At 35.8% G+C, this 25,296-nt stretch overlaps 1 protein-coding gene across 14 annotated transcripts in view; it reads left to right on the top strand.

The window, feature by feature from the left end:
• LOC306666871 (uncharacterized protein) overlaps positions 1-25,296 on the top strand; it is a 110,965-nt gene that overhangs the window by 5,495 nt on the left and 80,174 nt on the right. For 2 of the 14 annotated variants that reach the window (XR_013765419.1, XR_013765420.1), the window contains exons 2-3: positions 2,356-2,405; positions 10,036-15,558. The exons of 10 other annotated variants lie outside the window; for them this stretch is intronic. Coding sequence is in view for 1 of the 4 variants with exons in the window: in XM_079149176.1 (XP_079005302.1) it covers positions 10,036-10,250; positions 14,529-14,532 (219 nt within the window). In the remaining 3 variants the exon portion in view is untranslated. Of the gene's footprint in view, positions 1-919; positions 2,406-10,035; positions 15,559-25,296 lie in introns of those variants that run through there. 2 more of the 14 variants (XM_079149176.1, XR_013765421.1) reach the window with 2 other exon arrangements.

Here is a 25,296-nt window from a genome sequence, read left to right as displayed (position 1 = left end):
CAGTGTAATAAAGCCTCTATACAAACCCAAAGGAGCTGGGGTTGTAGCTCAGCGGCAGAGAGCTTGCCTGGCATGCGTGAGGCACTGGGTTCAATCCTCAGCACCACGTATAAATAAATAAATAAATAAATAAATAAAATAAAGGTCCATCGGCAACTAGAAAAATACTTAAAAAAAAAAAAAAAAAAAAAAAAAAAAAACCCAAAGGACCGGAAAGAGGACTTATCAAGAGCTTAACACATGGAGGTTCCTGAGTGGTGGGATTTCCAAAGAGGGCATGGAAGCCTCATACCCCTTCAACCATGCCTTGCTTTATTCATCTCTTCATCTGATGTACGTCAGTATCCTTTGTAACATACCCAGTATAATAAATGATAAACCTAAGTGCTTCATCCAGTTCTGCAAGCAACTCTAGGAAATTAATTAGACTCAAGGAGGGGGTTGTGAAAACTAAAATTATAGCCAATCAACAACACAAGTACAACTTGGCTCTTACTATTGGCACCGGAAGGGCAAGGGTGCAAGGGCTGCACAACCCTTACCCGTGGCATCTTATACTACCTCCAGATAGATAGTGTCAGAATTGAATTGAATTAGAGGACACCCTGTTGGGGACACCCTGTTGGGTTGCTAAGTGGGTGGGAAAAAAATCCCCACACATCTGGTATCAGAGTGTGTTGTGAGAGTGTAGAAAAACTGAGAATCGGGTTTGGATAGTACATAGCTAGAAACAACATCTAGGGAAAATCAAGACAGCAGGAATACTCATCCCACTTTGGGGCTGTTCTGGCAGAAACCCAGCATCACCTGCCAGTCAATATCTATGACTCCAAAGTTAGATGTTAGAACTCCTCCCTAGCTACCTAGAAGAACAAGATACCTCCATGGTGTCTGCAGAAGATCCTGTCTGAGCCCCTGTTTTATTGAAGAGAAAACTGAGGTTCATAAAAACTAAGGTTCACAGTTAGCAAAGGCAGGGCCAGGTTTATGGAGCTTGATCTTTAAATTCCTCCCAGGCTTATAGTTTAAAGCAAACAGAATAATCTGGGGTATTTTGTTCTTAAATCAGAACTAAACATAAAAAAATAAAGATACAATGAAATAACATTCAAAATCTAATATTGTTAAGAGCTTCATAGTTCATTATGGCAACTTTCTTAAGATTTCCTATAATAATAATCAATTGACTTATTCCCCTCCAGTCTTGTGCACACTACTTCCAAGGTGATCTTTCTACCATTTATCTACAGTAAAAGAAAGAGAGAGAGAGAAAGACCTCCAGATTTGGCCTTGATATTCAGCATCATCTTTTTTCCCCTTCTTTGTAAAGGTTTCCTTGATTTCCTCAAGCAGATTTAGGTGTTATTTTGGAGCTTCCAATGATTTTTTTTGTGCATACTTCTAATGTTTATACTATTGTAGTTGTTTATTAGTTTGTAGTCCTAATAGACTGTTGTCCTCAAAGGCAGGACTGTATCTTTTCATCTTTTATATCCTAGCTCAAGGATAGGACCTAGAATGTAAGTCCTTGATTTTTTTTTAAATTTTTTTAGCTGTTGATAGACATTATTTATTTATTTATTTGTGATGCTGAGGATTGAACCCAGTGTGTCTCACCTGCTAGGCAAGCACTCTACCACTGAACCACAACCCCAACCCCAAATCCTTGACATTTATTAAATTAAAAAATCTATTTCAGACCTCTCTTCTATCTCCCCACCACACTTTTATTTTACAAATCAGTAAACTGAGGCCCAAGGAAATAAAGCTATTAAGTAAGAATCCATGCCTCCTAATCCAGATCTATTAACTTTTAATGCTACACCGTAGAGAATCTTCTCAGTAACATCTGCATACCAGTCATTTCTATTGTGGGAAACAGCCTATTTTATTACAGTTTTCCCATTTATCTCTAATGTAGAAAATAGATAGGACAGTGATTTGACAAGATTTGATTTCCTTCCTTGTTCAATCAGGATTTTTATTTGTTTTCCAGTACATTCAGTAAAATTCAAGATAAATTATTCTTTGTGTCATCCCTTTTCTCACAGAAGTTGGTTTCCTTAACTACTACTAGAGGATCAATGTCTCATACATTTATTCCAATGATTCTCAGCCAGGAGTGATTTCGCCCCCTCAGTGCTCATTTATCAAAATGGAGACATTTTTGATTATCACATTTGAGGCAGTGTTAGTGGCATCTAGTAGGTAAGAGGTCAGGAATACGGCTAAATTTCTTATATCAGCCCCTGAAACAAAAAAGGATTATCTGATTCAAAGTGTCAGTCACACAGAAGTTGATCTAGTCTAAAGGAAATTTTTATGTAGCCCTTCATCCAGTCTCTTGCCTTTAAGGAATGGTGATGGAAAAGAAACTCCTTCCCGGAGGTATCTGGAAACCCAAAGTAAGTATAGCAAACCTTGGAGGCAATTGCTGTCAACTGTACCCAGGTCCCAAAAGGCTTAATGCAGGTTTCCCCAATTTATCCACAATACATGCTTGGGTACAAGGTAAGGAGATTAAATATTTATTGCTTACTTAGTAAAGTAATTGTTGACCCAAAGAATGAGGTTTTATTTCTCTTTAAACTAAAGGAAAGTCAAGTTAATAGTGTGGTGAGATGAATTTCCTGAACAAAGATCTCTCTCTTATCTTTTTAACCAATTAATCTACACAGTTACTGGAAGAAGCAAAATTTTCTTAAACAACTCTCCCATTTATGTAAATTAGCAGTGAGAGTCTTAAATGAGAGACATTGAGCCTGTAAAAGATAATGTTTGAGGAAAAAAAGAATAAAAGAAGCTTTCAGAACAGAGTAATAACCTGATGCCCGAGATCTCTAGGACTCTCTTTTAAATTATGTATCCAGAGTTGGTATTGGAGCATTTCTGATGGATTATAGACAGTCAGGAAAAGACCAAACTTACATAAAGTAAGAACAGCTTAAGTTCTCAACTTAAATAACAAGATACAAAATCTACAAAACAAAGTGACTATTTGGCGCAGCATCTCTCAAGGTAGTTTCCTCTGGGCTCTAAAGTACCACGGCGCTTTTATGTTCACAACTTAAAAGTTGACACTCAACTCTCCTGGGTTTTAAGTTTGTCAAGGTTTCCTTGATTTCTCCAAGTAGATTTAGGTATTACTTTGAGGTTTTCGCTGGTCTTTTTGTGAATACTTCTAATGCTTATACTATTGCAGCTATTTGTTAGTTTGTCTGTAATTCTAATAGACTGTTATCTCCTTGAAGAAGGGGAATATCTTCATCTTTTATATCCTAGTTTATGCTACATCCTCATCCCAGAGACCAGGAAACAGTATTCTCAGATCTATATGCAGATCATTCCTTTTATTTCCTTATTTTCTCAATAAAATGTATTTTTCCAACTTTAAAGTTTTAAATGCATAACATAGAAAATATGAAAAAACATCAGAAAGTATGGAATACTCAGTGCCACCCAGAAGCAGTATGATTAACATTTTAGTTCAATCTTTATAGAAAAATTTTCCATAAATATATTATATAATGGAAATAATGTCCTAGTTTTTCCACTTTGCATTTAGCAGAAGTTTCCCATGCAAATTAAAACTTTTCATATACATTATTTTAATGACTTCATGAGTTGCTCTGTGAACATAAAACAGTTTACCTAACCATTTTTCCACTGTTAGATAGCAACAGAATGGTTCAAATTTTACATTTTTATAAATACCATACTAAGAATGTTTTGGTTGAAAAGTTGCTTCATTTAGGATGTTATCCTTAATATCTTTAATATTTTAACAAACTTACTCTAGTTGATTATTTGACAAGAACACCAGTTACTGGTACATACCATGTGTCTTCTCCACAGAAGAGAGAATTGTGTGTGCTATTCTTTATCTGCTTAGTTTGCTCTTCTTTTCCCATCTCTTTTGTCCAATTAATTTGTTCTTAGGATTTTAGCTCAAAGGTCACTTCCTCAGGGAAGCCATCCCAAACTCTTAGTATTTGGTTATTTACTCTATTTTTTATATCTAATTGTACTGTGTACATTTTCCATAGCAAATACACTCATTGTAATAATCCATTTGTTTGCATGTTATTTGCTTCCTTTGGACTAAAATACTACAATCATTATATGGATAAGAAGTGATTATAAGTCTATGTTATAAGTACAGGCCAATTCATATGATCCTGTATGTATCACTATGACCAGATGGGTTAAAGCTTGAGATTGAAATACAGTTAGTCAAAAGACATTTATTTGTGAAGCATTATATTAAGTGCTGGGAATATAGAAGTGAAAAACACAAGCATGACTTTAACCTTCTGGAGTTTATGATCTATTGCAGAGGTTATCAAACTTCTTGTTAACAGACAGATAACAAATATTTTAAGCTTCCCAGGCCATGAAGTCTCTCTTAAAACTACTTTACTTTTTCTGTTGTAATGCAGAAGCATTCATAGACCATACATAAACAAGACTATGGCTGGGTTCCAAATTTTTTTTTTTTTTTTTTTTTTTTTTTTTTGAGACAGGATCTTACTAAGTTGTTGGGTCTGGCCTTGAACTTGTGATCCTCCTGCCTCAGCCTCCCAAGTTGCTAGGATTACAGATGTGTGCCACCATGCACTGTTTCCAATAAAACTTTATTTTAAAAATAGGCTGTTGGCTGGATTTGATCCATGGACCATGGTATACTGACCCCTGTTCAAATGGACAAAACAGCCACTTAACAGGTTATTTGAAATGATGATTACTTAAAAGTAAAAGGACAGGGTAAATAAAGTCACATGACAGAATTGCCTAATCTAGTCTAGGTAGAGGAATAAAGGTTTCTTTGAGGAAAAAGACTTTAGATTTGAGGAAGAGGGCATCAGGTTCAGTGAGGACCTGAAGCATGTGAAAAAACATGAGTAGAAATTCATTCTTAAGCTTCGTGATTGTCAGAGAGAAGGAGGTGGACTTGTTTAAATACAACACATAGAGTGAAAAGATAGACATAAAGCACTGAGGAATTTTCAAACCTAGTACTTCCCTAGAAGTAAAAGATGCCACCAAGAGAGACTGGGAAGGAGCCATTAGTGAGATATAGCAGTAGCAGAAAGTTTAAAACTTTACAGATTCCTCTAGCCTACTCTTCCATTTGGCCTGGATATTTATGGATGTGTAGAATATGTAGGTTGGAAAACATTCATCTAAAGGTTCTAAGATACTCAGAAAATTGATAGTTTCTGAAAGATAAGATATAGATAGATAGATAGATAGATAGATAGATAGATAGATAGATAGATAGATATATTAGATATAGATATAGATGTAGAAAGAATAGAGCTGAGGGGTGAGCAGGAGCGGTAGTGTAGAGAAAGAAGAGGTAATAAAAGATTCAGATGAGTAATAGAAAGGAATACGTAGCTGATACATAATAGGTGCTTAATAATTTTTGATGAATGGTAGGATAACAATATAATGTGAGATCAAATAAACCAAGGAGAAAAGAGTCTCAATAACAGGTTGAATAATAGTTTTGAATACTTAATTCAATAATAATAATAGTTTTGAATACTTAAGAGGTATTGGCTCAAAGTTGGTTTCCTTAGCTGTCTGGGAAAGAATGCAGATGATTTCCCAATGACCCTTGTTGCCCTAGCACAGGATGAACCCAGCTTCCTGTTCCTGCCTCTAGCAAAACCTGACCTGGTTCTTTTCTTCCCTAAAGATTTCAGTAAGTTGGAATAGAGACCCTCTTATGTCAGTACATGTGCAATATAAAAATACTGTAAACTTAGAATAGGAGTAAGATATTTATAGCCATTTATAAGGTTTCATAAATTACAATGATATTCCTGTTCAACTGTTTTTTCATCACTCATATTAAACATGCATTTTATTCTAAGTTTTTTGTATTATTAACTTTTTAATTGACTTAATAATATTTCTAAAGTCCTATGTTAGATGTTGTGGGTGCTTAAAAAAACAACAACAACATGGCTTTGGTCTCAAGCATTATGCAATTGACCAATAAGTTGTAAGTTTCTCCACATTAAGAATCATATTTGGCATTTTTTTCCTTACATAGTATCAGACATATTGTGGTTGGTACTGCAGAAATAATTGTTCCCTGCCCTCTGCATTTTACCATTTGGTGAGCAAATGGTGTGCATGTAGCCACTTCTGAATGACATGAAAAAAACATGCAACTGTCTGAGGCAGACAGTGATATTCTGAAGCCATCAGTAACAGCAATTTTCAGCTTGTTGAAGGTGGAGGTTCTTTGTGTAAAGGCTATCCTGTCAGGAAATAGCATGCCACCCTGTTCTTTCAAGATTATAAAAAAACCTTTCTCTATCTGTTTTTACACTTTAAAAAAAAAAAAAAAAGTTGTAGAAATCAGCCAGTGGTCTCACCAGATGTTTTCAAATCAGAACTGGGGCAATAAGTTGTAATTTATTTTCACAAATTCACAAGAGTGGGAGCTGAGATTTTTCTTGCCTGAATTAGCAGGTAATTTCATTCTCCATTCATATTTAGCAGAGAAAATCTAGCCTCGGGATGAAAATGCGAAACAGAAGTTCTTGCCAAATCTTTTCGAAAAGTGGAGCAAAGATTCAGTCTTATGAATGAAGGGAAACAATACTCATTTTTGTTAAGCAGCTGCTTACTTTGGCATTAACATGAACGGTTTTTACACTGAAAGGTTATATAGAAAGGAAGATCCCCATTCTAACCTGTTCCTCTATACTAAGCATATCCAGGGTTTTCAAGACTTAATTTATTACAAATTACTTAATTTGGCATTTGGCTTATAGTCTTCCTTCCTCACTTTAATACCTACACTCATCCTGAGTGAATTCATCACCGAGTAGACAGCCCATCTAATGCTACTGGGAAGGTGATGTTACACCTTCTGATGTATTAGTGTCTACTATCTGAACCTTATACCCTGTAAGCCAAAGTATACTATCATAAATTCTCCCTTGTATACCCAAAATTAGAAGTTCCTTGACATGCTCATCACCAGTGATCTCTGTTTTCCCTCATTCATTTACTTCTATTACTACACTGTAGATCTTGTCATACACCCAGTTTCACCTATAGCTTCATAAATGCAAACTTCATGATGTCCGGCCAGAACGTTCACCTGTTTTTCCCAGTACAACCATTCTTATTTCACTGACATATCATCTCCAGTGTTCTTCCCTACACTGTATCACTCTGTCACCTTTCTCTGATTTCTCTGACTTGGAACCTGCAATCTATATACATCTCTTTTTCTCTCTAATAACCTTCTCCTGCTTTCACTTTCTTTTGTCTCCTGTTGTGTTCTATATTAAATTATGTTACTACTCTCTTGCCAGGAGTCACAATCCTCTTCCCCTGTTGTTCTGTCACACTCACCTAACAAAACACCAGATCCAACTAGGTGCTTGCACCCAGATTGCTAAGTGCACCCAGATAGAAAAAATACTGCAGTGCAGATTGGTTTTTTAATACTGTAAATTCACGATCACAAACTTCAGCTAGATCCTTTCTATCCATTTTGTTGGGAGGGCAGTGTTATATCTTGTAATGTATTACTCTTTACCATCCCCATCATACACTATATACCTAAGGGTATTATAAATTGTCCTTTGTGTACCCCAAATTAATTATATAGTCTGAATCATTTAGATTATCATTTATCTCCCTCCCCACAACCCCAGTTAGCTTTTGTGCTTACTTTCCTGTTTTACTTGGGGATCTAATTCATCTGATAAGGTACATTTCTAATATTTTTTCTTTCATGTTGGATCGGTCAAAAAGAGTATGTCCAGATGTGAGATGAAATGATAACTGAAGAAAATCACTCTTACAGATAGTGATGAATGTAGAGATGAATTTATGTAGTCATCTATTTATGTAGTCTTTATAAATTCAAGTAGTCTCCAGTTATAATTTAGCACCAGGGGCCTTAAGCTCAGGTCCCTTTAGTCCCATTCTTAGTTTTTCTAACTTTCTAAAAACACACCCTTCCCTTTTTTCCTATAGTAACAAGGAAAGCTGTGCTGCTTCAGTGAGGATTAGTGATTGTTTGTATGTTTAGGTAGTTTTTTGAATGGCAGCATAAGCATAATTGTTAAGAGTTAAGGCTGTGCAGCCCAGTTTCCTGCTTACCTGCTTGTGTGACTTTGGGTAACTTACTTTCTATGCCTCATTTGTCCCAATTGTGTTATATAAAGATGATAATACTAGTTCTTCCCTCACAGTGCTATTGTGAGAATTGAATTACATATATTAAATGAGTTAATACCTTAGACTGGTAAGCACTCAATAACTGTAAGCTATTATTCATAATTTAGAAGCAACCTTTGCATTTCCTAAAATATACCTGTTCATTAACAAGAAGAGAGTAATGATGAAAGCTAGGAACTATTAAAATTCCACTGATTTGATATAAAAAGTAGACTCTTAGAATTGCAAAATATTCAAGAAATTATTTAGACCATTGAGTCTTAATCAGCAATAAGCATCAGAATCACTTATGAGGTGTTGTCAAGATACAGTTACCCAGGCCCCCACTTCTTACATCTATTAAGTCAGAAATGTCCACAGGCAAGCCCATTGTAGCCTTTCTGCTAAGAACCATTGTTAAGGCTTTATATTTTATGATAAGCAAATTGAGGTTTGAGTAAATGACTTGGGGCTGAGGTTGTGGCTTAGTGGAAGAGTGCTTGCCTGGCATGTGTGAGGCACTGGGTTCAATTCTCAGCACCACATAAATAAATAAAATAAAGGCCTATCATCAACTAAAAAATATACATGTACATACATACACACACACACACACACACACATATGCATATATATTAAAAAAATAAAATATGGGGGGGGAAAAAAGGGTAAATGACTTGCCTAAGACCCCATAGGGTAAAGCCCCTTCAGGAATCCAAGTCACTTTCCTTCTTGTGATTGATCCTTCTATTCTTTCATTTTCCTTGCCCAATATATTAACTTTTAAGCAAACTAATATAGGAGTTTATCCTTCTTTTAGTAATACCAGGAAGAATAATAAATGATTTAAAACTGTAATTTAATCAACATTTAATTCAAAAATAACAATTTATTTTATAATTCATGCTGAGGACTATTGGACATTTACAATAGGATTTAAAATGAATTTTCCTGTGCTTTTCATGTGGACATTAGTCTTTGCCATAATACTTGCTGCAAATCAGTGCAAGAAAACACTGTGTATGGCAAAAGAGCTGCTCAGTCCAACCTCTCAGACTGACAGGCAAACAAATGTTTTATAGGGTAAGATAACTGCACTGTTTTGTAGCTTGAGAGCTTTCAGAAATAAAATATGCACTTCTTATAATTATGTGGTGTTTTTTTTAACCTTCATGAAAAATTCTTAGCAGTTTCCAGCCAATGTATAGTTGATGCAGAAAAATAGTGTTCTTAATACTGCTTTTCCAATTGGTTGATCAAAAGACTAAAAACTATAGCAAAAAAAAAAGAAAAGAAAAAAGTTAAGAGTTTTTATATTTGTAATTGGGTGCTATGAAATCTCTTTAAAATACATTTTTCTGTATAATTAAAGAAATAAAAATACATTAGAATTTGTATGTGCACTTGTTCAACTATGTGAAGCAAATTAGGTGACAGGGCAGAAGCAAGAAAATGGAATTCAAATTAAATCCACATCTCAAAGCAGGTTCTATTTAATTTCTCCATATTTGCTATTATAAATATTTTATTTTCATGTATGAGTTTCTTGCTAGAGATGATAAATGGCTGCCAAACTAACTTCTAATTCTTAGGCAACCACATTTTACCAACAAACTCACTCACTTTAGTATATGCTATTACAGGCCTCCCCAGAAGTCCACCATCCCAGATCTCCTTCAGCTTATTATTCAGGTACTATTATTTCTTCTGTGTTTCTGCCTGATGCTTCATCTCAGGTTCAGTGTTTTGGATCTTTTCTCTTGAAGCTTGTGTTTGACTTCCTGACATTTGAATCTTTGCTTGGCCTGATGTCTTTGGTTTACACTCACTTCTTCACAGCTGATTCCAGCACAATCTCTGGCACAACCACTGGATGTCTACCTCAAGAGGACCTGCCCCAAACACAAGATGCGTATTACATACATCCATTTATTCATCTGCTCAACAGATTTTGCTCGTCACCCACTGTATATAAGGCACTATAGAAGTTATTTGCAGATGAGAATAACTACAGAAAACTCTTTAAGGTCTTTAAAATTTATAGGGCAAATAATGTAAGTATATAATGATAATTTAAGATAATGTTTTCAACTCTTATGAATTTATATGTACAAACAGGAGAATAATTAACAAAAGCTTCAAATAGAAAGATTCTTAACCAGGAAGTTAAGGAGCAGGGGGTCTAAGGGAGCATTATCAACAAGAACCCAGAGTATTGGGTTATAGATTGAAAAAGATCGGAAACATTGACAGATGGCAACTTAACCAGACTTTGAAATTGAGGTAGGGGAAACACCATGGGACGAATACATTCCAAAAAATGGAAACAATAAAGTCACAAAAAGCTTACATTGTGTTAAATAAACCTTATTCGTCCAAACTAATTGACAGTATGAAGAGTGTGGGAGCAATCCTAGAAAAAATGGTTAGAACTAGGTCATGGAAGGCTTTGAATACTGAAGAGTTTAGAGTTGGTGAGCATGTATTGGGGAATCCAGATGTTTTGAGAAGAAAATAATTGGATTGATTTAGCAGTGATATACAGGAGGGATTTTGGTGGTGGGAAGAAAGGTAGGCAGAGTGAAGACTAGTAATGCAAAGTAGTGAGGGCCAGGAGGTGAAGACTTGATTCATTTCATTAAGTACCTGATGTGTGAGGCACTGTGCTGCTGCTGGGGAAACAGTGAGGACTTGGTCCTTGCCACAAGGGAGTTTTCCATTTAGTGAGAGACTTTAATCTCTGAAAGGCTTTAAGGCTGGTCTTTATGCAAAATTTTGGCACTCTTATTTCTGACCTTTGCCTGGTTAGTAGGGGATTAAGTCCTTATTTTATAATGACCTGTATTCCCTACCCTCTTAAACTATTTCACACTTTTTGAATTGGCTAAGGCAAAATTACCCCAAACACTTGTATATAAAGAAAAGTAATTTATTGCCCAAAATGAGATAAGACAGCAATACTGCACCAGGCGGACAAAGAAGAAAATACCATATCTTAAAGAGATAACTGAAGATGATGTGGAGAGGATATCTTGGGAGCAAGAAAACCAGTTAGGAGGCTGTTGTAATAATCCACCTGCTTGATTGGGAGTACCTAAACTAAGACAGTATGAAAGAAAAAGGAGTTCTTCGTGACTATTTCTACCATAATTCTTTGTATCATTCCCCAGGTACAAATAGAGAATGGATAGGTGACTGGTTTGAACCCAAACAGAGGGTCTTTAAAACCTAAGAAACACTCAGTTTCAGACTTAAAAACAATGCTCTTACTGTCAGATAGTCTCTTTTCTGGATGCTTTCTTACTTGGAGCATAGTTCTGCAGCCTTCACCTTGATTCTGTGAGCTACCTTATAAATTCTTGGTTTTGCGTAGTTGGCCCAAATTGGTTCCTAGGACTTTTGATCAAAAAATCAGCGCCGTAAATGATATTTGAGAATGGGGATGGGAAGAATGTTAGACAATTTGAAATACGGAACTACAAGTGTGGTTCTCAAAGTATAGTCACTGATGCAGGATCAGTATCATTGAGAACTTGTTACAAATGCAGATTCTCAGAACCAATCCCAGACTTAATGGACTATAAATCTGTGGGAGTGGGGATCTAGCAGTCTGAATATTAACAAGCCCTCTAAGTGATTCTGATGCACAATGTAGTTTGAGAACCAACCAAACTAGAGCTTAAAAGGGATATTAGGGATAGATAAAAAGATGTGTGACTCAGATATATCATATTCACCATTGGGGAAATGAATAAACTCCCAGAAGAGTGGAAGTGAGAAGATGAGTCCCTAAAATAAATGGAACAATCAATGAAATAAAGAATAGAATAGTACAAAAAAGGAGAGGAAAACTTAACAACGATGTGAAGTAATCTTTAGTCAGGTAGATGAGGAGAGAGCCAGAGCTATAGGACTGACCATTAGGAGGTTTCTGGTGTGAATTAAATGAGAATTGGTAAATGAGCCAGGCGCAGTAGTGCACACTTAAAGTTCCAACTTCTTGGGAGGCTGAGGCTGGAACATCATTTGAGCCCAGGAGTTTGAGGCCAGCTTAGGCAACATAGCAAGAAAGACCCTGCCTCATATGAAAATAGAGAAAAAATTATGTATTGGTACAGATAATAAAAATAAGTGGCAAGGGAATTAAGGGGAAAAATACTTTTTGTAGCAGTGTGGGGATATAAGAAATTTGGAATAATAAAGTCAGGACAAGTTTTTTTAAGGTATATGTTTCAGTTACTTTTGCTGTGTAACACTCTAAAACATAGTCTCTAAAGACAATAATTACTATCGTAGTTACACTCCTTAGGGTTGGTGGAGTCCAGCTGGGCTTGCTTGTGCATATGCAAGTCTACTGGGAGCTTTGTTCTAAACTGGACTCTATTTAACTTATCTCTCACCCTCCTCCCAAGACTGGCTTGCTTGGGTTTATTTTTTTCATGGAGACAGGGTAAGTGTTTAAGAGGGCAAATAGAAATACACAATCCTCTTGAGACCTAGACTCTAAACTGATACACATTGGCACTTCTATCTCATTTTGTTGATCAAAGCAGTTTACTTGGCCAAGCACATATTCAAGGTATAGGGAAATAGAATTCACCTCATTAGAGAAATTGCAAAGTGACATGGCAAAGGACATGTCTTCATGAAGAGGTGAAGAATATATGGAATGGGGAAAAAAGGAAAGTAAGGAGGAATATCAGTATAATAGGTGATATGCTTTGGATGAGGTCCTCCAAAGGTCCATGTGATAAATGTTGATCCCTTATTGGGAGGTAGTAGAACCTTTGAGAGGTGGGATCTAATGGGAGTTATGTGGGTCATTGGGGGCATGGTTTTGAAGGGGATTGTGGGACCCCAGTTTCATTCTGTTTCTTGTCTCATGATATCCCTCATGTGCCTCAGCCACAATGTGCCATCCTCACCAGAGGAGTATTGAGGCAGCAGGAACTTAAGACTGAACCTCTATAACCAAGGGCCAAAATAAACCTTTTTTCTTTATATATTAATTGCCTCAGGTATTTCATTATAGTGATAGAAAACTGATTAATACAATAGATCAGAGAATTAACCTTTGAAAAGAAGGACACTTTTAGGAATAGAAAGAAGGAAATTTGATTGGATTTGATTTAACAAATTAAAATACTGGATATCTAGTTAAACTTTAATTTCAGATAAACTGAATTCTTTTTTAGTATTAAGTATGTACATTTACTGTTTTTTATCTTAAATACCATTTAACTATTTCTATGATAATGATACTTGAGACAAACTTATATAATGTTCCCTGATTATTTGAAATGCAAATTTAACTGGTGATCCTGTATTTTATCTGGAAACCTTACTTTAGATGGTTTTTAAAATAAATCTATGGTAAAATAATCTGAAGAGGTATAGATGAGTGCACTGGGGATTTAGTGGTGGAAAAAAAAAATTAGAACAGCTGTTATGGGTGCTGTGAAGTATCAGTGAAAGGATTTCTGAGCTGTAGTGAATGCCCAGTTAAAAACAGGCAGCATGATTTTTCTCTTGGATTAAGTCAGCAGTAATGTTTCACTTGTTGGAAGAATAGAAATTGCTGTTACAGGGACCCCTTTATTTGACTTCAGGAGAGCCCTGGACAGGAGATTCAGGCATAATTGAAATGATTAGGGTCCAGGCTGTTCAGGAAAGCACTTGAAACCAGAAGACGAATTGGGAAAGATTGAGAGTCTAGCAGTCACAATGAGTCAGAGAAGTGAAAGTTCACAAAGAAACTAATAATTTATAGCCCTAGAAGAATAGTTCTATATAATATTGGGGTTAAAATCATATTTCATGTTATAGAACTGGAGCTAAATTAAACATTAACAGCTCTGGAGACAAGGATCTAGTTTTGAATTCTGGTTGTGTGATCTTGGTCTGGTAATTTAACTTCCTTCAGCCTTAGCTCTTTATTTGTAAAATAGGAATAATATTCTTACTTCATAGGTTTATTGTTAGGAGTAAGTGAAACAGGCCATGTGAAATAACTAGTACAATATGTCTGGCATATAGTAAACCCTCAAATATTTGCTATTTTTTTTTTTTTTTTTTACTATTTTAAATACCACTTAAATGTATCTATAATCAACAAATATAAGTGCTGAGGAGAATATTATTTTAAAGAAAAATGGCAGGTATACAGTGTCTGTTTTCCTCTTTAGCTGGGAAATGCTATGTTTGGTGAATACATATGCAATTATCTACCTGTCAAAGTTGAAACCCATGCAACCTTTATAATTTAAGGTTGTTTTCTTAACTCTTATAAGAAAATAATTATGCTTAAGTCATATCTGTCTCATTTCCCACAGGTAACCATGCTGTGGGATTTTCATAGTTTGAATAATTCCTATGGGCTCTGCCACCCACCAAGTTAAAGAAGACAAGATTCCTCCCAGGGGTTGTATTGTGGGAATGTAAGCAGCTTGTTTTCATGAGTCCTGTGTCTTGGTCTGGCCTCCTGTTAGAAGCTGTGGTGGTAGTTGTATTGTTTTTAATTGTTGTTTCTTCCATCTTTCTCAGATTTTTAAAGTTATTTACATATAAAGGTTTTTGAAAAATGAATGTTTTATGAGGATATTTTGCTTATAAAAAGAAGAATTAAAGCTATTTTAAAGTAATTACTTGTGTTATGTTTTCTCTTGCAAAGTAAATGTAAGCATTAATTGATGTTATCTGGAAAGAAAATGAAGCCCAGGAAAATTACTTTGCTCTTAATATTTTAAAATAAAGTAGTATTGTTTGAATAGAGCCTTCTAAGGAATTACTATAGTCTCATACACAATCAACTTAAATGCATTCTTTATCTTTAAAAGGAAGCAGAATAGGATCATTGAGTAAATCACATGTGTTCACAGTCTTGTCTGGTGTAATCATATACTACACAAACACATTATTCTGTAGTCAGGAGGGTAAAGGGACATTTGAAACAGGACTTGCCCTTGAGGAGACCTTTCTTTGTTTAAAGAATAGACCACACAGTAGAAGATAACAGAAAATATCTTCCATGCCTTCCCCCACCTTTATACTTTCCTATTCTCCTTTGTTCTCTAAGGACATCTGCTGTAATGATTATTCTGTATAACTCATATGTACATAGCAGAAAGCATATCATATTTCATTTATTATTTTTTCTACTGCAATTATTGCTCTCTTTTATATCATGGCATTGTGGGGTTTTCAAATATTTTGTTTGTAAAAGATATGAAAGTATGTTACAGAAAATTTATTAGGGACTTTATAGTCAAAGAGTAAATGCTTTAACTCTGAATTTCATAAAATTATGCCTTAAAAAGCCTAATAGACCTCTATGAAGTTATATTTTAAAGAGATAAATATACAAAAAAGCAATGCTTTTTAAAAAGATGAATTTCATTTTTATGTTAATCACAATGGATTTTAAGTACTTAAAAATAAAATGAAAATGTATAAAAATGATTAGTGTTCAGTTTATTTTAAAAATTGATGAGAATATGTATTTTGCTTTTTGCTTTTGAAAATGCTAATCACTAGTTAAATCATTAAATATTAGTTAAGATTAATTAAAATAAAATTAAATCTCTTCAGATATTTATAAAGATCTTTCATTTGCCCCCAATTAAGTAAGATGCTTTTCCTCAATTTAGTTTAATTTTATGTTATATAATGTTTTTTTTAAATGTCATACTTAGGCATTTGAAAGACATTCTTAATTATGAGCAACAATAATGTGAGATTTTGGAAAATCCAGAATAGATACATTGTTTTAAATGTTCTCAATATTTTGATAGTTTGTTTGCTGTCTTATGGATACAATTAAAAATTCAAATTTTTACTTTTTATTAGAGGGGTCTTACATTGCTGCTCAATTTTGTCAAGGTTGATCCTTCGGGGACTTCTGAAATTTTTGTTTAAAGGGTTTTAAAACTGTTTTATTATGAAAATTTTCAAACATACAAATGTAAAACAAATAGTATGTTGAAATCCCCCAAGTTATGTTTGAGTTTTTCATGATATGTTAGTACAACTACTATATTGTATATGCAGCAGATGTTCCAGAGCTCAAGAAATGCTTGTTGCTTAATGCACACTTGAAAGAATTTGTGTAAATCAAAAATTTTTAAATAGCCAACCATTTCCCATTCTATGACAGGTTATATTTCAAAAGCTTGTTGGTGGTCAGCCTATTTTTGGACCTACAAACATGTTTCTCATAGAAAGGATATTAAAATGACTATTAGCTTTTTGGACCAACTCTCAGTAACTTACCTAATTCATCACAGTGTAGAAAATCTACCCGCCATTTTTTACATTATCTCAATGAGAAAATGCCTCATTTGCAACTAAAATACTAGGAATAGTACCACCCATCTTCCCTTCTACTAAGACTGGGGATGGAAGAATAGGGAGTCAAGCTGTCCTGCAATAGGCATCATGTTTGTGATGATAGGTCCTTATTTTTCCTAGCAAAAGTATCAGGAACTTGCAAAAGGCAGTGAGGAGACAGGAGTGTCCTCTGTATATACCATTCTGAAATTTTCCTCTGCTGAGAGGAATTGGGGACTCAAGATCTCCTGTAACAGGGATCATGTCTGTGATGGGTCCTTAGCTCTCTGAGGAGGAGTAGCAGGAACTTAAGACAGTAGGGAAGTGTGGGGGGATGGGAATGTACTCTGAAATTATCACTGCCTTTGCTACTAAAGTTTGTTTTTATGCTTTAAAAGTAAAGTTCTTAAATAAAGGAACAAAACTGAAACCTTTTATAAGATAAATATGATGTGTTTAAGTTTATAATTATACACTTTTTAAAAAGTGACTTCTGATTATTTTCTTCTTTGAGTAAGTTTCTGATGTAGGGGAAAAATCATATTCACTGGCTAAGTAAGACATGCCTAAGACAACAGTAAAAAATTCCTGACTGTTAAAACAAAATTGGAATATAAACATAGGTACTAAATTTTCAATAAACTAAAATCAGTTTGTTGGAATAATGCTTATACTGAAACTATAAGCAGTACAACCTTTTAGAATACCTGAGAATGACAGATGGAAGCAGAAAATGAGCTGCACTGCTCTGGCATACCAACCTATACTTTCACTCTTCCAATTTGTCCTTAAATTCCCACTCTTCCAAAATCCTTACCTACACAAGACTTTTGAGGCACAAAATTGTGTTAATGAATTTCCCCATCATTTGGGACATACATGTAAAATACAAGGAGCTATAGCACACGAGTTCTATGTGTAGAGCAAAAGGGGAAAATATCAGAAAAAGTAGATGAAAACAAGGTCATTCAGAATTAAGAACCTTAAAAATTACAATGTTCTGTGACCCTTAGGAGGTCACTGAAAACCTCCCATGATAATCTGTAAAATGCATTTGGTTGAAATAAATCAACCCTGTTCCTTTTAGCTCTAAAAAAAGTCTCCTACAGTGAATAGTTGTACTAGATCCTACATGGTTTCAATGCTAGTGTGTCATGGTGTTTTCCTGTCAGCTAATATAGGCTCCAATCTTACATGTCCTCCAGAGACTGCAAATGCTTGTGAGAGACTAAACAGCAGGCCCCCAAGGCTGGCTGCCTCATCTCCCAGAGGGAATAATGTCAGTGCCCTTATAAATCCAAAGAGACTCAAGCATACTTTGTGAGTCAACCAAACTTCCTGCACAGATCCACACTCCCACTAGATAAAGAGCAGCCTACTGTGTGTCAATTTCCATGATAACTAGTATTTTACATGTGTTACTATATTTATCCTCACAATAATCTTAAGAGGTGGGACTGTTGACCTCATTTTACAGATGAGGAAATTTTCCAAGAACTAGTTAGCGATAGAGCTGTTCTTGCAGTTAGCTTTATACTCACCAGCAACTTGAAGTAACTCTGGCTCCTCTACCTGTGGGACCTGGCCTCTGCAGCAATCAGAGCTAGCTCATAACCCAAGACCCCCCATCCCAAAGCCAAGGGAAACATGTTCCGTGCTCCCCACTCCATACCTACCCAGCTCTTCTAAAGTCTCAGGTGAATGCTCGGGAATTTCAATGAAGTTCCTGTAGCTAAGATACCCAGTGTGTTAGCTTTTAGTAACTGTAAAAAAATATTGAAGATAATCATCTTAAAAAGAGGAAAGTTTTATTTTGGCTAACAGTTTCAGAGGTTTCAGTGCATGGTCACTTGGCTCCATTGCCTTAGGGCCTATGGTGAGGCAGCACATCATGACAGAGAGTGCATGGTGGGTGGAGCAAATTGTTCACCTCTTGGTGACCCCAAATCAGAGAAGAAGACACCAGTGTCCCACAATCCTTTTGGGAACTTGTGCTTAATGACCTAAAACCTCCCATTAGGCCCCACCTCCTAAAGTCTCTACCACCTCCCTGTAGTACTATGGGCTAGGAACTAAGCCTTTAACACATGGGCCACTTGGGGACATCCAAGATTCAAACCAACCACCTCTAACCCAGAGAGGCAATTCCTGAGCTTCCTATTAAGAGTTCTACCACTTCAGTAGAACTGTTCATACCCAAATCCCCTACTGTTGCTATTGGTGGTGCTTAGGGTGCCAGAGAACAAGTTCCCCTGCCAACTAGTAGAATTGGGGAAAGAAACTACCTTGAGATAACTCCAGGGAAATGAAAACAAAATCCTAAAATACTAGAGGTCTCCAGTGAACATTCAGAGGAAATGGCATGCATTGTTTCTTCTGCATCATTAACTTCAAACAGGGCTACTTCTAGATCTCTGAAATCCTAACAGATGAAGGGACATCCAAATTTAAGATATCAGGCTCAGGAATTCCCCCAAATAGCTTTCAAACTTCTCAAAGTATCTTCCTGGGACCAGCAGCATTAACTTTACTTGGGAACTTGTTAAAAATGGAAATTCTCAGATACCATGATAATCCTACTGAACCAGAAGTGAGGCCCAGGGATCTGTATTTTTAACAAACCCTGTAGGTCATTGTGGTGGCCACTGAAGTTCGAAAATCAGCAGCCTGGGAATATGAAAGATGATCCTAGGTTCCTCACATTAAACCTGCAACATATTGCCCTAGAGTTAGGCAGCTCTCCCAAACGTAACTACTGCTTAAATGTTCAGTTTTGTCCTTGAAAACCTCTAGGAAAATGGTAGGCACATAACAGATGATCAGTAATGACTGAATTGAAGCTATTAAAAAAACTCCTTGTTTATGATAAGGAAATCAGAAGTAACTTAAATATCTGTTAATAGGGATTTGGGGACTAGGGTTGTAGCTCAGTGGTATTTTCCTATTATGTGGGAAGCCTTGGTTTCCATCCCAGCACTGCAAATAATAACAATAATAACTCTAAAGATTTGGTTAAAAACAAATTCTATGAGGATCAGGATCAACACTGACCAATACTATGTTCACTAAATCCTCATTGTCTGATACAGTGTATTTGATATTTTGACCAAATAAATAAATGTACATACACTCAAGTCCTAAAGTACAATGCAGCCATCAACAAAGATGTTTTCCAATAGTATTCCCCCCCTACATATTTATACCCAAAAACTCGAAAGTCAATATTTATAGTTGCTTTATTCATAATCAACAAAAACTGGGAACAACCCTGTTGCCCTTCAACTGATGAATGGATCAACATTTATACAATGTATATCCATAAAACAGTAATACTGAGCAATAAGAAGAACCAGACTTGGGCTGGGATTGTAGCTCAGTGGTAGAGTGCTTGCCTAGCATGTGCGAGGCACTGGGTGCGATCCTCAGCACCACATAAAAGTAAAAATAAATAAATAAATAAAATAAAGATCCATTGACAACTAAAAAAAAAAAGTAAAAAAAAAAAAAGAAAAAAAAGAACCAGACTACCAACATATGCAACATCGTGGATGAAATGCAACTGTGCTAGGCTAAGTGAATGAAGCCAGACTTTACAGGCAAATGTATGATTCCATTTACTTAGCTTTGTTGTAAAAGTGAAACTAGAACACATGAGTGATTGCTTTGGAAAGGGTAAGTGCCTCCTAACTAAAATTGGACACAGAAGAAATTTTTGTGGGTTATGGAACTTTTATTTCTTGATTGTGGTAGTGGTTACATGACTATGCATTTATCAAAACTCATGGGACTATCAAAGTCATGCTAAAAAAGTAAGTAAAAACTTCCTATTTATACTAATTTTGCTATGTATACTTTTTTAAAAGTACACCAAAGATTTTTGAAAACTGGTATCCCTGAATACATGGTAGGATGTACTTAATATATTTTAAATGAAAAGCAAGTAACAAAACAATATATAATGATAATGTTTTTGTTTTCTTTCTTTGCGGTACTGGGGATTGAACCCAAGGCCTTGTGCTTAAAAGGCAAACACTCTACCAGCTGAGCTACATCCCCAGAACGATAATGTTTTTCACAAACAAATTTTATGCATATATAAATGTTCATGTGTGTCTGTGGGTTATATAAATACCTAGAACATGTTTTAAAAGAATATATTTCAAAGTGGTAGCAGCAGTTACTTCTAAGGAAGGGACCAAATTTGGGGAAATGCTTTTAAGGAGATCTTAGTTAATAGGTACCTGTTAGAATTGTTTATAAGAATTTATTTGTATATTATATAATTAAGAAATAAACATTCCAGAGAGTAGAAGGATAAACATTAAAAGTGTCAATAGTAGGAGAACCTAAAAATGGTTGTACTGGATTGTAAAAGCACCCATGAAGCATAATGACAACAGTGCTCTCGAACACAGGAGAGACACACACTTTTCTTGAAGAGTCAAACAAGCTCAACGCAAGAGGACTTATTTGGGCTCACTTTAAGTTTCCTTGGGTTTTATCATTTCTAGCTTCAAATTGATATTAGTGGTACAAATAAGGCTTTAAGACTATTTTTAAAAACAATATGACATACTGTCCCCTCTCCCACACAAAATAAATATGCCACCTATTATTAGAAAGCAAAGAAATTACAACCTGAATCACTGAAAGTTTGAGCATAGTTGATGGTAGCAGAATGAAATTCGAATGCAGCAGTAACCCAGTCATCCTTCAATTGTATGTGCAAAGGAGGACCATGAATTGCTGAGATGATTAGAAGCTATGACTAAAACAAAAGAGCTTATTTTACTACTATTTTGTAAAACTTATTCATCAGGAATATCTTGTACCAGAAGCATTATGACTAGAATATGTTCTATAAATTTCCCTTCTGTAAAAGAATGAAAAGACCAATTTAGGATAAATAATTAAGTATATAAATTATAAAATTATTATTTCAGGAGATAGAATGGAATGAAAATATGAATGACTGTTTAAAATCCAGACACCCCCACCCATAATGTCTCATTCATTTATAACGTATTAGTGAAGGGATCCAGGTTTCTTTGGTAATACATTCTTAACCTATAGAGAAATTTCTTCAGAGGACAAATCTCACTCGTTATATGCACAAACCTGTGGCCAAATGGATTGGACTTCATTTGAACATTTGGTATTATTCACCTTTGGCCAATATTTTTCAACTTGTCTAGATCTGGAAAAAGTGAAATCTTCCTAAGAATGACTACATGAACTTTTGCCTGAGGGTGAAAAATTGCATAAAGCCATTTAAAACCAAAACTTGAACTAAGCAGAAAAAACAGTTCTGCCTAAGAACTATAACTGCTTTCCTCTGTTTTTAAGAATAGTCAGACTAGAATTTTTAAGCCCTTAATGTTTGCTAGGAACCAATGAATTAGTTTAGTATTTTGCTTTATTCATACCAAAAAAAAAAAAAAAGAGTATATTGAGCCCAGTTGATTTTGAATATTTATAATGATTATTTTTTAACATTTCATTCTCATACATAAGCAATAATTATTTATGGGAACTGGTTTAATTTCTCTTAAATAATCTACCACCACACATGTGTGCAAGCGCACACACACACACAGGCACACAAGGAAACACCATTACATTATTTGTTAAAAATGTGTCATGATTCTTTGAATCAGCATATTGTTAGGTACAACAGATCCCTGACTTGGAACACCTGTCTAAAGAGTCCATAATAGAAGGATTTTGGATGGTGAGACATTTATAGAAGATTTATAGTCTGGAAAAATATATAAGTGTATTCCAAAGATGTTGTAATTTAGATATGAATTCATTTTTCTCAAATACAAAGTTTTAAGAGAATAAGATATTTTAGAAGAATCAATGCATTGTTCAAGTTTTCTAAAACACCAAGAGTGCTTTTGTTTTCCTGAGTTGCATCAATCAAAAAAACATGAAATGGTAATTGGTCTCCTTATCACTCCATCATATCCGTAAAGGTTTTATAGATTTTTTTTGATGTGTGGCATATTTATGACACAATTTACACCCATATTGATTTGAGATTATTTATTAGAAGATACCTGCCAGCTATGTATGTGTATTTGCATGCTTCTAAGGTTTTCATATATGACATGATCATTAGAAAGTTTCTTGGTCTATGGGCTGGGGAGATGGCTCAGTTGGTAGAGTGCTGGCCTTACAAGCACAAGGCCCTGGGTTTGATCCCCAGCACCGCCAAAAAAAAAAAAAAAGAAAGTTTCTTCGTCTGTTTGTGTATTTCTCTTGTGTGTGTGTGTTTTTGTTAGTTTGTTTGTTTGTACTGTGGATTGAGCCGGAGGTACTTTACCACTGAGCTACATTCCCAGTGCTTTTTAATTTTTTATTTACATACAGGGTCTCAAGAAGTTGCTGAGGATCTCAGTTGCTGAGATTGGCCTCAATCTCAAGGCCAATCTTGAGACCCTCCTCAGCGTCCCAATTTGCTGAGATTACAGGCATGTGCCACTGCTCCAGCTTCATGATCTTTTTGAAAACATTTCTAATATTCCCATCTCTTACAATAAGTATTTTCCCCTCTATAACATTAATTTTCTTAAGATTTTTACTGTAGCAGTAATCTTAGGATAAATGGGAAATACACATCATAATAAGCTAATTTAAATTTATAATGCTTTAGTTCTTTTTGGAAGGAAGTCTTATAAGAAGCAAAGAATTCAAAACAGAACCTCAGTTTTGAAGCTATAAACTTGCACTCACTTAGCTATACATTTTGAGGCATTATCCACCCTTACTAGAGGGCAGGATTGGCTCTCTCCCTGGAGTAGCATATGCATAATAAAGATGAATAGTTATTGATAATTACTTCTTCATATGTGTAGATGCTAGAGAACTGTTTCAAATGTATCTTGGGTTGAAAAGACAAATCAACCATGGCAAATCTAATCTACTAATTCTCCTAATTCACTGCTTCATACTTTCTCTTTCTCATACCACCACTACTACCCCTACCCCCTCCATCTTCCTTTTCAGCCCTTGCTTCCTATTTCCCTGGGAAATCAGAGTGATACGAAAAGAACTTCCACAGACCACCATACCAACACCGCCACTTGCGGTCACCTACCTGTGCCTGTGCCTGCATTCTCTGACTTTTTTCATGTTACTGTAAATGAAATGTTCCTAGCTCTACATCCATGCATCTTGTGCACTAGGTTCCTGTGTTAGTCAGAGTTCCATCACTGTAACAAGATACCTGAGAAAATCAACTTAGAAGAGGAAAGATTTTGTTTGGCTCATTGTTCCAGAGATATCAGCAGATAGTTGCTTGGCTCCATGGTTGTGTACAGCAGAACATCATGGTAGGAGCGTGTTGCAGAGTAGAGCAGCTTACCTCATGGTGGCCAGGAAGCCAAGAGTGAGGGTGCAGGGAAGGGGCTGGGGACATGATACACCCTTCCAAGGCATGCTCTCAGTGACCCACTTCCTCCAAGTAGGTCCCACCTCTTAGCATCCACTACCTTCCAATATTGCCGTCCATTTTTTTCGCTTTTTATGAGGGGAGCGGTAACCTGGGATTGAACTCAGGGGCACTTGGCCACTGGGCCATATCCCCAGCATGTTTTGTGTTTTATTTAGAGACAGGGTCTCAGTGAGTTGCTTAGCACCTCACTTTAGTTGAGGCTGGCTTTGAACATGCAATCTTCCTCCCTCAGCCTCCCGAGCCTCCGGGATTACAGGTGTGTGTCACTACACCCAGCTTCCCATATTTTTAGTTGTGGCATTATAGTTGTTCATAATGGTAGGGTTTGTTTTTACATATTTGTACATGCACATATGCCATTGAATTATTAATCTATCAATGGATTAATCCACTTATGAGGTTAGAGCTTTTAGGATCCAATCACTTCCTAAAATCTCATCTCAGAACATTACTATATTGAGGATCAAGCCTTCAACACATGAACCTTTGGGGAACATTCCAGATCTAAACCCTAATAGTCCCATCACTTCCTCTACTCAAAGATAGGCATTCGGCAACTTTCTCCACTTTCTGCGTCATCATTCTCACACTCTGTATTGGATCATCCCTATTCGAATCAACTACAAACCACCTTGGTAGATACAGTTCTCACTTCTCTCTGTTCCTAACTGGTTTCCTTTCATATTTCTTTTTCTTCTCCCCCTCCCCCACTCCTCTCACAACAGCCAGAATACTTCTGTTAAAATTCGGGAAGATCTTGTTAAACCTCTCTGCTCAGAACCCTCCAGAGGCTTCACATTTACTGAGAGTAAAACGAAATCCCTATTTGGTCTTCCCTGTCCCACGTCTCTTTTGTGACACCCTATTCCTCTCCCTTGACTCTTCCTGAAGAGTCATACTGCCTTCTTTGTTTTCCTTGAACACCCAGACATACTTCCACCACTTGCCCCAGATTTTCACATGACTTGTTCCTTTACTTTTGATCTTCCCTCAGTCATCACCTTATCAAGAAGTCTTTCCTGCCCATTTAATTCCCAAGCTGAGGGTGTAACTCAGTGGTAAAGAGCTTGCTTGGTATGCAAGGTCCTCAGCACTGGGGAAATTTTTTTTTTAATTTAAAATTAAAAAATGAAAACAAATTGTATCTCTCCCTATCTCTCCTGCTGTTTTTTTATTATATTTTTCTCCAAGTTGTGAAATACATATTTTTATTTGTTAATTGTTTATAGTCTGTCTTCCCCAAATCCCCTACCTCAAGTAAGATCAATGAATGGTTGGGATTTTTTGCCCCTTCTTACCCACCTCCTATATTACTG

The sequence above is a fragment of the Sciurus vulgaris genome, assembly GCF_902686455.1.
Source record: "Sciurus vulgaris genome assembly, chromosome: 7".
Taxonomy (NCBI): Eukaryota; Metazoa; Chordata; class Mammalia; order Rodentia; family Sciuridae; genus Sciurus; species Sciurus vulgaris.
This window is presented reverse-complemented; position numbering and strand designations above follow the sequence as displayed.